This window comes from Mus caroli, chromosome 9, assembly GCF_900094665.2.
Source record: "Mus caroli chromosome 9, CAROLI_EIJ_v1.1, whole genome shotgun sequence".
NCBI classification, from domain to species: Eukaryota; Metazoa; Chordata; class Mammalia; order Rodentia; family Muridae; genus Mus; species Mus caroli.
Window position 1 is genome coordinate 12,083,893 of NC_034578.1, and position 14,093 is coordinate 12,097,985.

At 44.5% G+C, this 14,093-nt stretch overlaps 1 protein-coding gene across 5 annotated transcripts in view; it reads right to left on the bottom strand.

Annotated features, from left to right (window-relative positions):
- Positions 1-617: 617 nt before the first annotated feature.
- The window catches only part of Fat3 (FAT atypical cadherin 3), a 576,147-nt gene continuing 562,671 nt past the window's right edge, over positions 618-14,093 (bottom strand). For 2 of the 5 annotated variants that reach the window (XM_029481733.1, XM_029481730.1), the window contains 5 exons: positions 12,516-13,168; positions 9,385-9,498; positions 7,139-7,198; positions 6,407-6,442; positions 618-5,853 (listed from right to left, as the gene is read on the bottom strand). In XM_029481733.1, coding sequence (XP_029337593.1) covers positions 5,231-5,853; positions 6,407-6,442; positions 7,139-7,198; positions 9,385-9,498; positions 12,516-13,168 — 1,486 coding nt within the window. In that variant the 3' untranslated portion in view covers positions 618-5,230. The remainder of the gene's footprint in view (positions 5,854-6,406; positions 6,443-7,138; positions 7,199-9,384; positions 9,499-12,515; positions 13,169-14,093) is intronic. The other 3 variants (XM_021172484.2, XM_029481734.1, XM_029481732.1) reach the window with 2 other exon arrangements.

Here is a 14,093-nt window from a genome sequence, read left to right on the forward strand (position 1 = left end):
GAGAGAGAGAGAGAGAGAGAGAGAGAGAGAGAGAGAGAGAGAGAGAGAGAGAGAAAGTGGAGCCCAGCCCTGTTTTGGAAACCTGGAATTGTGTTCAGTGATTTCAGCTGAGGTGGAAATCTGTGACCTTTGCATCATTGAGCTCCAGCACTCTGTTTCATGCTTCTTATCAAGCAAGGGCCCACAGATCATATGCCCATAAGACATTACACAAGACTGTTCTATATGGGCATCAGATCATCATTTAAAAACCTATGAGATAAATCAGCCCCCTATCCCTGGACCACCTACTTCAGACCAGAGACCCTCTTTGAGATATAGATAGTGCTAGACGGTTCTGCCGATAACCATACTTGCTCTCAAATGCCGTGCCAGAGAATGCAAAAAGACACTTAAGAAGAGCCAACGCAATAGAGTTTCATAGTATTTTTTCCTTTTACTTGAAAACTTGTTTTCATGATCAAATTTGGCAGTTACAAACCTGTATACTGTTGGTTCCCGCCCTCCCCCCACCTTGTTTTAGTTTTTGGCTAAAATTTTTTGTGTCTTTTTATTCCATTTCTTTTCTGCTTTCTTTTTTCTTTTTCTTTTTCTTTTCTTTTCTTTTTTTTTTTTTAAAGAAAAGAACACAAGACTGAATACTGCCAACAGCAATATCTGTAGAAATAATGCATTTATATAAGGGGCAGATTCAATGATGTGTTATTCACTTTCCCCTTTGCATAAGTTTGCTTGTGATGTGTGTGTGTGAGGCAAGGTGAGTGTGCATGTATGTGAAGAAATGACAGCTCCTTCTGACTAGGAAATGGCATGAAGGTGGAGTGCTTAAAAACTGGGCAAAACTCATTCATCTTGAAAAGAAGTCGATAGAAACACTTTTCTTCTTTTGAAAAGAGTTAAATGAAAACTGTGGAAGCAAAGGAAAGACACAATACATTTCAAAATGAATAAAAACCATTGTTTTCAAATCTAAAGTCCTCTTTGTTGTGGGTGTACCCCAAAAGTTTGTAGAACAATAATGTGGATGACTAAGAATTCTATTCGACCCTCCAAATTAAAGCATCCGGATAGGCATCAGATACTGTATCTATAAACGCCTGGAAAATTGAAACCAACTATATACAATTTTATAAACATTTTAAACACCAAAAACATACATCTTTTACAAACCAGCCTGTTCATAACAGACAAATGTACAACATGGTCTCTGGTACAGTGCTTTGCAAGAACCCTCCCCATTTCCAGACATATCTGTCACTCCTGAAATGCAGTAGTATGGGCTCATAAAATTGTTAAATAGGAGCAACTCAGGTATTTGTTTACTGAAGGGTGCTATAGGACATATAATGGGTCCAACGTACTCCAAATGACTACAGAATTCTCTAGCGCATCCTGAACACTGGAAGAGACTAATTATGGCCTTTGTGTATTGTTACATACTTGTAATTATTGCTTTTCATTATTACATAAGGAAAGAAATACCTTCTTCTTTTCCTGTCTTATCCAGCTGGCTAAATATTCACTGATGTCAAACCCACGAATGGCTACTTTAAACCCCCTCCGACACACAACCAGAAGCTCAAAGAGGTGGGTCTGAATCAGAGATGTGCAGCTGAAGGTTGCAAGACACACACTAACAAGAACACACACTAGTTCCTCACAGACCACACAGAAAGATGGCACTGAAGAAATACCCCTTGGAAGTTCCATGTCCCACGAAGCACAGAATGTCCAAATCTAACCACAGGACTAGTGTGTGCAGCAGTGAGAAGCCATGCAACCCACAGACCACGAATGCTAGATCGTCCTGAAGTATTTCATCTGAAGGTGTTTTCTGGGTCTTTAACCATCTTTCTCTTTGATTGTTTGTTAGTTTGTGCTTTGGCCCTCCCAGCTTCAACAAATCGATACAGCTCAGTGGCTAGGCAGTCAGCAGATAAAGGCCAGTGGGACATGGACTCCCTTTTCTTCTGGGATGGTGACTTCCAGTGGTAGACCCAGGTAAATCTACCCAGCCCTTCCTGTGACTCCAACAGCTTGAACCCTAGGATTATGGCCTTGACCTACATCTATTGCTATGACTTTCCCATTGCATTGTGTGAGTGGGCAGGATAGGGGTACACAGAAAGCAGGGATAGGATGAGGCTCAGCAGCAAAATACTCTCAGAAGAAGGGAATAAATGCAGCATGCTGTCTATCCTTAACAACCTTGTAGCTCCTGCTTAGAGGGTGGCAAAGATCGACAGCTTGGCTCATCCTGACCAGCATGTGTGCCATACTTCCTCCAACAGATACAAAGACACTCACTAATTGGCTAATTTTCCATCATAGTGGACAAGACAAGAACAGCCGGTAGGCAGAGCTCATGAGAAGAAAGCAACATTAAAACCATCAAACACACGGGGTGGGGGGTGTTACACACCACCAGCTTCATCACCATTGACGACTGTAGTCTGAAGACAGTCCTGTGCTTACTGTACCCCCATTCTAGAAACATTCATTTGGCAAAAGCAGCATTCTGATGAATGTCCATATCTCTGGGCCCACCAGAGTCCACAGAGAAATGGTTTCTATTTGTTTTGTTTTCTTGCATATTTCAGTGAAGGGAAGTGGGAAGTGAGAGATTAAGCGGAAGGAAGCAGCTGCCAGCTCAGTGCAGCTTAGAGGTGAGCAATATTAAGGATGGAGGATAGTGCCTAAGGACAGGTGATAGATTTTGTCAATGAGTTAGCTTCTATGTGAGTTTGGGCAAGTCTCTTCCTCTCTCTGGGCATGCTTCCTATCTTGTAAAATTGGGACCCAGAACAGGGAATCTTAAGGATGAGTTCTTTAGAACTGTGGCCACTTCTCCTGGTTGCTTGTAGAGCTCACTGCACTCTGTTTCCTAATCTGTAAGAAAATATAATTTTTTAAAAAAGGACAATCGATTTCATACATTTACAGATAAGTAATCCGATAGACTCAGTGCTCATCTGGAAAGTCTGCAGAGCTATTCTGCTGAAATTTAGCAGGAAGCTGTCCTAAAGAAAGAAGTACTTTATGTAGGTCAGAGGGGAGATTGGGCAGGGATTTCTTCAGTGCCTCCACCACTGCCTGCAGATAGCTCTATTTATGCCTTCATTATAGGGTCAGCCAGGCATTCTCTCTGGAAGAGATGCTGGCTAAGCACTGGTGACTCATTGGCATGAATCTCGTCTCATATTTCCTGGGGGCAAGAAATGAATTGTTGTTTTTACTTTGATGGTTTTATGCTGTTGTGTTATTAGAAGCACAGCAGTGATTCAACTCTGGACCATTAGTTTGTCATTTACTTTGTGATCCTTGCAAATGTGCGTCTTACGTAAGAAAAACACTAAAGACTTGAATCTTGAAAGACGCCTTAGTGAAATTCATTTATTTCAAAACCACAGTGTGGATAATGCCTCTATGGAGAGTCTAACCAAGAGAATGGAAGAGAAGTGCAGAGAGACCCGGCAAGTGTATCTACTAACTCAGGATGTTTGGGAATGAAAGGGATTTTCTTTTTAATGACAGATACTCAGAAACACTGACTCCTACAATGAAGTAAGAGGATTAGAGACAATTGAGGAGATGATTGGGGCAGATCTCAGACAGCTCCCTTTACACACCAATGCTGGTGTCACTAGGAACCATCCATACAGAGATTTGCTCATGAGGCAGATGTGCAAATATGCATTCATTTCCCATGGTCACTGCAAAGGCAGTGGCCACGGCTGATCAAAGTAAGAGAGGAAAGTCAACTCCACTGTTAACCTTATCTTTAGGATGTTGGACTTCTGTATTTTTAGTGGGAAGAGCCTTCTGTTATGGCCTGAAGCCCATCTGTTAGATGGGAGGGAAACCCTAGCTTGTAACCAAATGTTACATAGTTTCAAATAGTAGTTCTGAAAATTATAAAACACTGTCTTTAAAAAAATCACAGTACTTGCTTTAAGTTAATATAAATGGCAGTACTAAAATAAGGTTAACTGAATTGGAGTAAGATATGGCATTTGGTGTTCCTATAACACTAAAGATCAGAGAAATCGAAGGTAAGCAGGTTTTGCTCACCTCAAGATTTCTAACACTGAATCCTAAACCCTTTGGGGCAGCTTCCTCAAGAGCAGCTGTAGTGAGTGCACACTCAGAGTGATATCTAGGTCCTTCTCACAAGCACGCATGCATACACGCATACACACACTCACATACACACACAATTTAATGTATACATAGTCATTACCTACTTTCTTCTTAAAAACCTAAGAGTATTTATAATGATATCATTACCAGTTTAGAATAACACACACAACTTTCACCTGTGGTGTGCAGAATTGTGATTACCTAGGCTGAAACCTCTGACCGTATCAACTACCCTCTCCTCTGAATTGTGAATTCTGCTTAGACTTTCAAATACACCTCATCCTAGAGAGCAATATACCAATAGGGCCCAGTTTTGGCAGCAATGTTAGAACCGTAGATATGGCCAGGAATATTTCACAGAAAACACAAAAACAAGATCGCCACAGTTTTTCTAACAATTGAACATTAACCGCCCACCACCCACCCCCTGGACAGTCTCTTATTGCTCTTTCATGGTCACTTTCTCAGAGATCACAAAAACCAACAATGTTATATTGGATGCTTAACACAAGTGAGAAAAAAAATAAAAACCTGAGCACACTGAGCATGTTACTCAAACCTAATTTTATAGCTGAAAATTAGGCAGCTCCTTTAAACAACAGAGTTGGTTTCAAAGGCTTCCACCCACCCTCGTGTTTAGCGCTCACTTTTCTTTCATCTAGAACACTAACTTTTCTGACAGACATCTCTACTATTCTCACATCCTTGGCTCCAAATCACATGCAACGATGCCCCTGTGATGGTGGCGGGGTCAATACTGCAAAGGAACTCTGGTTCCATACTTTCTGGGTCACAATAATGCACAAAGCCATTCATGATCCCCCATTTAACGTAGTAAACCAATTTCTTCTCCTTTGCATTCCAGTCCACAAACACCCACAACAAGGATTGTCCACTCCCCTTTTCCCCCAAAACAATTCTGAGCCTCTTCTTGTCACTCTGGGAGTCAAGCTTGCTTGTGACAGAAAGACTTGCGAAGGTGTTCCTCATAGGAGATCCACATTTCTGCGGACTTCTCTCCATCCAACACAGGTGCAGCTTATTTTCTTCCATGCTTTAATAGTCAGGGCCCAGCACCAATGTGTGTCCTCTACACCTGGGTCTGCTGCTGCGTTTCCACAAAGGGAATGTGAAGGTTGGTGAGGCTGAGCTCGCCTGCACTCTCGTAGTCACTCATGGCTACCTCAGAATCATCAAAGCCACAGCGGGCTGACATCTCTGAAGATGAGGTGCCTCTGGAATTGTGCAAGGACCGAGACACACTGTCTGTGGGGGCCATGACCTCTGTGCCCTGGTTCATGTTTACTGCAAAAGTACTAAAATCACAGCTGGAGGATGGGCCCCCCAAATCCGTTTCACCGGGGAGTGTGTGAGGAGGGAGGTACTGACTGGGGTGAAACCGGGGCCTTCTCCTGCAGTCTGGGCTCATGGTGCTCGTGAGTGAGGTGGGCTGGGAGGGAGGCAGGGCCTCATACTGGTCAGGGAAGTCCTCAGGCAGTGGTGGGGGGAGCTGATCCTGACTCAGGAACTCTTCTTCCTGAGGTGGTGGGTATTCACTATCAATGTCATATCCACCTAGGTAGTAGTCACTCTCCAGCTCTCGTGTGCTACCCTGGTGTGCTGCCCCTCCATCTTGGCTCTCATAGTTGGGCATTTCTTCGATATCTGACAGTCGTGCCCCAGGCATCCAATCAGAGGTGTCCCAGTGATAGGCTGTAAGGGGAAAATCTAGATGATTAACTTTCTCTAGACTAGAGGAAGGGCAAAGATGTATGAAGAGCAGTATGAGTCTGCCATGGGTTACTAAAGACTAGAAGACCCTAAAAGCCGAGGTCATATGCTAGCTCTCTACAGTGGCCCATTAGGGCCAGCCATGCTTTGGCCTGGAGAGAGTATGGAGAAAGAATGCCTGGCTGGTGCAGACTCATACTCACTAGGCCCAGAGATGTGGCCCCCGAAGGCATGCTGATGGACACATATTTAAAATCTTCAATATCCACATGCTGTGCACAAGGCTGGGCTGACAGCATGCCAGCAGAGAGATGCACGGACATACTGTGAACTGCCAAAAGCAAGGAGCTTTGCAGGTAAGCGGGTGAATTCCTCACACAGGGAATGGGGCTGGGGAATGCATGTTGAGCTGAGCATACAAGACACCTGGAACATGCAAAACTCAGATTGGGAGACTGGGAGGGGCTGGAGGGAGGGGCATGGTAGGAGTAGCAAAGCAGTGGGGAACACAGAAACGAGCTGGTGGCACAGTCACCTCTGTTGTAATTCTGTCCTTGGTCCATAACAGACACTGTTCAAACACAAAGAGAAACGTGAAACTGGCCACTCAGGCCATGGGAAGAGATAAAGTAGATATTCCAGAAGCTTTAAAACTACTCCCAGAAAACCAAGGCCTAACCCTGAGTTTAGATTTTTAGAAAAATCTCTCCCTACTGCTATCTAGGAAATCAATACACAAATTCCATCTGTATTTTGCTATAATTTTATAAAAGCACTAGCAAAATTACCTGATATAAATTAAGCCTCATCACATTGCCATTTCTGATGATTTTATAAGTTTCTACAGCTAGCAGCAGGTATTCAACAGATAGTAGAATGAATGTAATATTAGCTGATTAACCTGGGTTGCAAATGAATATTCTTTACTTTGAAGAGATTTGATAAGAGAACATAGATACTTAAGTAAATTTGAACTAGATTTTCTTTCATAATTATTACATTTATTGCAATCCACAGAGGTATGTCTGGCTCTTTATTTGATTTTTTTTTTCTGGTGCTGGAGACCAAATCTAGAGTCTTGGGCTAGGTGGACAAGACATCTATCAGTGAGCTCAGTCCCCGACCCTGTTACCTTATTTAAAACCGCCATTATCTTGCACTTTCAGCCCTAGATAAAGTACCACAAAAGCAAACTTTCCAGAAAAGCACAGACATGATAGAAGAAATGAACAAACAAACAGAAATAAAAAAACCAAACTGTAAATACCTTCATTCTCTATAGAGTCAACTACATTGTTGACAAGTTGAATGACAGTCACTATGGATGCTTTTGGCAGGAAAAGAAGACAGGAGGGAGGGGGAGGACAGGTCCTGGTTAGCTACATATTTCAAACACAGGTTAACAAGTAATAACAACAATAATGAAGACGTTATACACAAACCCCACAGCCTTCCCAAAGTCTGTCCCTCAGGACAGGGGTCAAGAGGATGCTTATATATGGGTGCCTGGGATTGCTGGCCCAGAAGGAAAAGAGTAAAAGGATGGGAGGCAGTGCTCCTAAAAAGCATGGTGGTCAAAGATCTCTGAGTCACTTCTTCATGACCCATCACCTGTCACCAGGAAGATGGTGGCCTACGGAACTCAAGGACAATTTTCATTAGTGCTCATGGAGGCCCTCAGAGGAATATTTCACTGTTCCTGGGGAGATTCCTTGTTGCTTGGCAACATGCTCTGAATCCAATGTCAATGGTGTAGGCAACATTTGAACTGACATGAGTCTAATGGCCTCACACATGTGGTGGATGGTTCAGATCAACCAGAAGCCCATCTCTTGCTGTGAGGCTTGGGGTATGTGGAGGAGATCTCTGGTCTATTGAGTTTTCTTAGATATTCATGACTTCAGATGAAAGGGCCTAGTGCTATCTGCCCAGACGCTGATCATGAAGGGATAGGTGTTTGAATTATAGACCCTTTGAGAGTCATCAGCCAGATATTATGGCTGGAACTGGTATCTGGTTTTTTGCAACTCTAAGTTCTTCATGTTTAACACAATATGCAAAGTTTCTGTGGCTTTTCATCTTGCTAGATATGAAGGAAAGAGGATGCATTGAAGCAAACATACCCAGGACAGAGGCTTGTGTGTTTGGTTTAAAAATTGTCAAAAGAAATGTAGTTACATGGTTTGTTATCCTGTCAGACAGGTACACGTGTGTGTGTGTGTGTGTGTGTGTGTCTATGAATGCACATACTCTTGAGTGTATGTTTGTGTGTGGTCATGCACGTTTGCACATTCATGGGCCTGCTCAATTACATGTGGAGATCAGAGAAGGATGTCTAAGTGTTTTTCTCTTTCCCTTGTAAGCTTTATTACCTTGAGACAGGTTCTATCAGTGAACAGGAATCTTGGCATGTTGGCTCAGCCAGCTGGCCTGTCTCTTACCCCCAATGCTCAGATTAGAAATGTACCACCTGCATGAGATTTTATGTAGGTGCTGAGGTGTACAGAACAAGGGCACTCTTACTAAGGACGTCAGAGGTGGCTAGTGTTGGGTGAACATATGGGAGAGACAGAGGTTATGTATGCAAAAGCAAACCGTTGTCACTTTCCCTGTGTGTGCCCAGAGGCTCGGCTATTCTGTTTTTCCATGTTCAAACCATTGAGCCCAGACTTGGCACACAGTGGATTAACAAGGTCCATGTGTTGAAAATTACATGATCAAGTATTCATTTTCTCCTTGCTGATTGCTGGTAAATGGTTAGGGCAGCCTAAGGTGTTGGCTCAGGGGGTCTGCATGCCGCTGGATGGTCATTTGAGGTGACTCTGGCTTTAGCACCACATGACAGATATTTGCTAGTGTGACTTGCTTCTTCCTTCCCAGCTTGTCCTCCTCAGCTGTTCTCCTAGTTGGAGACACCAGGCCTTTCTCCAGCAGCACAGGTTCATGGGAGCTGAAGGCGTCAGACTTGGGATTATCAAAGACTTCTGTGAGCTGCAAGGACTTGAGTGCCGCATTCTGGGCAGACAGGCATTTTTCTAAGGAGCTGGGTCATAGTTTTTTTTATCAGTTACCCAAAATACAATGACCCCAAATGATGAGACATGAAATTCAATGGAACAAAGACATCACCAGCTCTACAGAGAAGCTGCTCCATCTCCAAACTAATGTCTAGCAAGGTGGTGCCTTCGTGTAGAACAGAAAGGTGAGGAGCCCCAAGCATCCCAGAAAGGGTACATAGTATCCTATTTGCTGTGAACTGTCAATGGGGAGGAAGCAATTCTGTCATCATCTATGTCAAAGAAAACCCCTGGGTAGAGGAGGTTGTCATCCATGTGCTCCACCATGTAGATCCTGCTCTAACCTGTGCCTTATGAGGTCTTCTGTCAAAGACTCCAAACAATGGGTGAAAAACAGTTAAAGGCCAACGAGAAGGACCAGGAGCAGGACAAGAAACAATACAGTGGTGTCCCCTTCTCACTTGCTGTCCCCAGCACCTGGCAGGAAAGTGCTTACCATTGTCATCTCCAGAGTCTGACTGAAAGGAGCTGAGGGACTGAACTTCAGAGTTGCTGCCTTTGTTACTGTTCGTGAAGCAGGTCACTTCTCCTGTGTCTTCAGTCCCTTTGTCTTCATGAACAGCAAGAGAAAGCAGAAACAACGTTCAGCCTTATGCAGTCTTTCAGTCTTGCTCTCTCTCTTCCTACCCCTTTTTCTTAGAGTTTTTTTTTTTTTTTTTTTTTTTTTATTTGCTTCAAGAAAATAAGTTAGCTCCACAATGGAAAATTGATTGTGCCATAGGGGGCAAAGGTCTGTCAATCAAGTGATTTACATTATGGATTCGAAACCCTTAACCCATGGTAAATGAGCTTCTGAATAGCTGTCAGCTGAAAGTAACTGTTCCTGCCTCAAAGTGAGGGCTGTGGGGAGACTGAAGGGAGGCTGGTGGAGTGGGGCTGCTCTTCATTCAGACTTAATTTATGTCATTTACATGAGCCGATGTGGTGTCAACACCAGGTTAAATGAAATTACTTTAAAAACAGGGGCATAAATATTTTATAGGAAGAAAGCCGTCCCATTTCTTCCAGCTTCCCTCTCTGGGGATCAGTGGGATTTTCGGCTCTGCCTTCTAGAGGGCAGTGGTGTTTCATCTTGGGGTTGCTAATGTTCTCTGCCCTGTGTCTGGTAAGAGGAGAGGCAGATGTGAGTTTTCCCTTAGTTGTTGGTTTTTTCTCTCTCTCTGCTATAGAAAAATAGGCAGGCAAGTGCGCGCGTGCACACACACACACACACACACACACACACAGAGGCACACAGCTTTCCAGTTTAATAGATGCAGGAAGCAATAAAAGGCTCCATTTCTTGAGGTGGTCAAGTCCAAAATGAATTAGTTGCCAAGAGATTGTCTCACCAGCTCTAACTCTGTCTTGTTTAACAAAGAGGGAAATCTATTCTATAAAATCCAATACTACTTCATGGGAAAATTTGAGTTTGGGCCTGAGGTGAATTCTGGAAATAAAACTGTCATATAACTAGGTGGGGATGGAAAATGCTCTCTAAGATAACCTTCAAAGTATCCCGGAATGTGATTGTAGAAAGAGACATGGACCTGTGATTAAGGGAATAGTCACCCTGTTTTGCAGCCACAGAAATTATTGTTCCCCCATAAAGAGGAATATCAGCAGGAAACATGAGGACTCCCCATCTGCTTTTAGATAATGAAGTCAGAGCTTTGGATAAACAAGTGATAGAAATGCAGAGAGACACAAAGGGGAAATTCACCTCCCAACAGTAGTTCCACAAAAGACGACACTATTTTAGCAAAGGGCAAGGTGTCCTTGAACACTGAGGACGATGTGGTCACTGGACCTGGTGGCTGCAGTGGCCCACCCAAGTCCTGTGCTTTGTTTGCCTTTACCTAAAATCCCTTTTACTTCCTAAATAAAAACAAGTTGTTTGGCTGGGTGTTATTGTACCCACCTTTAACTCCAGGGCTTGGGGGACAGAGGCAGGTAGATCTCTGTGAGTTCTAGGCCCTACTCTACATAGTAAGTTCCAGGCCAGCTAGTGCTAAAGAGTAAGACCCAATAAACAAACACAACCCAGCAATCAAAACAGAGCTTCTCCACAGCACTATTATGATCCTCAGTTCCTGTTAAGACCTCAGGGCATGATTTAAAATACCCATGTTCACAGGGCACTAGAATAGAAAGGCCTCACCTCAGGTTTCCCCTCCCATGGAAAGATGCTGTCTCATCTTCTCCTCTGCCCCCTTTCACTGAGCCTCTAGAGCAGTTCTGCTAAGAGCTGCTGAGACTTGGAACCTGGTGCCCAGATTCTACCCATCACTTCTCCAGGAGCTGATAATGCTCCCCATGATGTGATGTGCAGCCCATTATTTGGCTGTGATGGTCCAAGTAACTGACGGGCACACAGCAGTGGAGCAGTGGTCGGTCTACCTCAGCACTCTCGCCAGATCACGGGGTCTACTCCTCATGTGTATATGTACCTATATCATCTATATCTATATCTAACTGTATATATCTATATATATCTATATCATCTATATCCATATCTTCCTTTTTCTTTTTCTGCTCTGTTCCTGGTACTTCATTCATACTGTGAACCTTATCCACATGCTTGGCTTCTATAGAAGCCACCTTTCTTCCTCCTCCTCTTTCTTTTCTGTTTTGCCTTCTGCTCTCAAACAAGCATCTCCCAGTTTCTTTGCGAGGACTACTTTCTCTCACCCCTCAGTGAGCTGAGACTCCTACAATATGTAATATGTAATATTTGCAGTATGCAGGTAATGTTCAACTGTCACCTCTTTGACATCTAGATGCCCCTCGCCCCCATCCAAGGAACTCAGGCATGCATCCTCAGTACTGAGCTGGTTGCTTCTGACCCTAGGAGATGCTCTTCAATGGTTTCCTACTGAAATTGCTTAAGGATTCTGTAGTCATACTCCCCTTATCCAGAAGCACCAGTTACTCCATTGTCTGCACATGCTCTGTAAGACCATGTGGAACCCATCCCCGCCCTCCTCCCACAGAATATATAGCATAGCACAGAAACTCCTGCTGCCGAGGACTTGTTAAACTGTGAGGACACATAAACAGCTGTGTACCTGCTGATAAGCCAGTAGACGACAGAGCTTGCCTTAGTCTCATTCTGATGCCAGGGCTGGGAACCTGCCGACGCTGCTTTGCTGGCTCCACCTCCCTTCTAGATTGTATTCAGTCCCTTGCAGGTCTGTCAGAGCTGTCTTAAAACTGTAACTAGCTCATGCCCCTTATCTGCTTAAATTCCTGCACCTCTGTGGATCCCAAGTCCCACCTTCTGCCCGATACTCAGCCACCTCCCAGCCACAGTCAACACTGTGATTAGTGTGCACCAAGGTTTTTCTCATTCCAGGGTTTCTACCCTCAGGGCTTTCCTCAGAGGTTAGAATCTTGCAGCAGGAAGTCAAAGAAGAGGAAAACACAGGCAGGCACCTGCTTCTGACTGCTTCTCCTGCCTTTTCCCATCCTCTGTTTGCATGAGACTTGTCTTTCCTTTCTCCCTCCTTCTCAGAGGTCAGCATTGGCTGAAGTTGCCAAGACCCAGGGGCTTCCTAGGACACCTGTCTAGTCTTGCATCTTACTCACTTTCAGATCCTGTGTCCCAGCCATTCTTCCGGATGGAGTCGCAGTCTGAGCGGCAGGGTGACACAGCTGGTAGGTTGGGGGCCACACTGCACACCACCACTCCTCGTCTTGCGGTCAGGATGCGTGGGGATTCTGGGTGGAATGTGCTCATCTCCTGTGGCTCACCACCCAGTACGTCCAGACCCTTGTCCAGATTGCTCCTGGAGTCACTCTGGAAACAGGGCGTGTAGGCCATGGGGCGCACCGGCACCTGTGGGGGCCCCACCTCTTGGTACACATTGCGCCCATCTCCGGCACGCAGGCTGCGGAAGGGGATGCCGTTGCTCTTATGCAGCAGTGCAGCTGTGGCCGGGTCCTGCACTAATGTGATGTTGTTGCGAGAGTAGTTCTTTCTGAAGACCTTCTTGCGAAAGATGATGAAGAGTACGATAAGGGTGAAGATGACGAAGAGGACTACAGCGATGCCTATCAGCTCCTCCTTTCCCACGTATGAGTGGCCAGCCTGGATGTTGGGTACAACCACAGGGCGCAAGCCACAGTACTGGCCTACATAGCCTGGGGTGCAGTTGCAGAAGAAGGAGCCAAACAGGTTGACACAGGAGCCCCCGTTCTCACACTCTTCTCGCTCACACTCGTCCACGTCATCCTCGCACCTTGAGGGACAAAGCACAAGAAAGCCTTTCCAACATCAGAACGATTGTACCAGAGCTCAGGCAAAAGCTTTAAACCAGAAGGAAGCCCCTACAAAGTACAGTACCTTGTGTCTATGTGTTCTAATGTGTGTATGTTCATATGCATGTATGTGTTCCTATGTGTGTGTGTGAGTATATGTACACAGGTGCATATACCCAAGGGTGACTTCAGCCATTTCTGTGTCCACTGAGCCCTTGCCCAGTACTTTACAAAAGGTGTGACTTCTTAGGTTTTCATGAGATTTGGAAAGTGATGCACTGACTAGAGAAGAGTATAAAGAGGAGAATGTTTCATGTGGAAAAGATATCCTTTCTAAATCCCGAGTCAGGTGCACCTTAACATTTGTCGTATTGTGTAAAATATTTCTGCACCCCTTCCCTAACAGTGCAACACAGGATTTCATAATCAAACTCACCAGCATTTCCACAGGGAACTATGGATGGTTGCACCAGGTGAGAGGGATGGAGCATTGAAGCACATGTAGACAGCTTTCATCCCCACAGTACTATAGAGCTACACAGTAGGCTTTTACAATTATTTTAAGTGTGTGTGTGTGTATGTGCCCACGCGCACGCATTGCGCACATGCGCGTGCATGTGTGTACCATGCATGTACAGGTGCTTGCACAGACTAGTAGAGGGCATTAGATCCCTTAGAGCTGGAATTGCAGGTGGTTGGGAACCACTCAGTATGGCTGCTGGGACCTGAATTCAGGTGTATCTCTCAGTAGCTTCCCCGTAGCTTTAAAGTCTGAATCTGTCTTACTTTAACACTCAAAGCACATAATTAAAACTTCCCTCCTTCTTCACCCATAGTTTTGGTAATCTACCATTTAAAATGTAGTCTAAATATCCCTAATTTGAACAGACTGGAGCTAGGTCAATC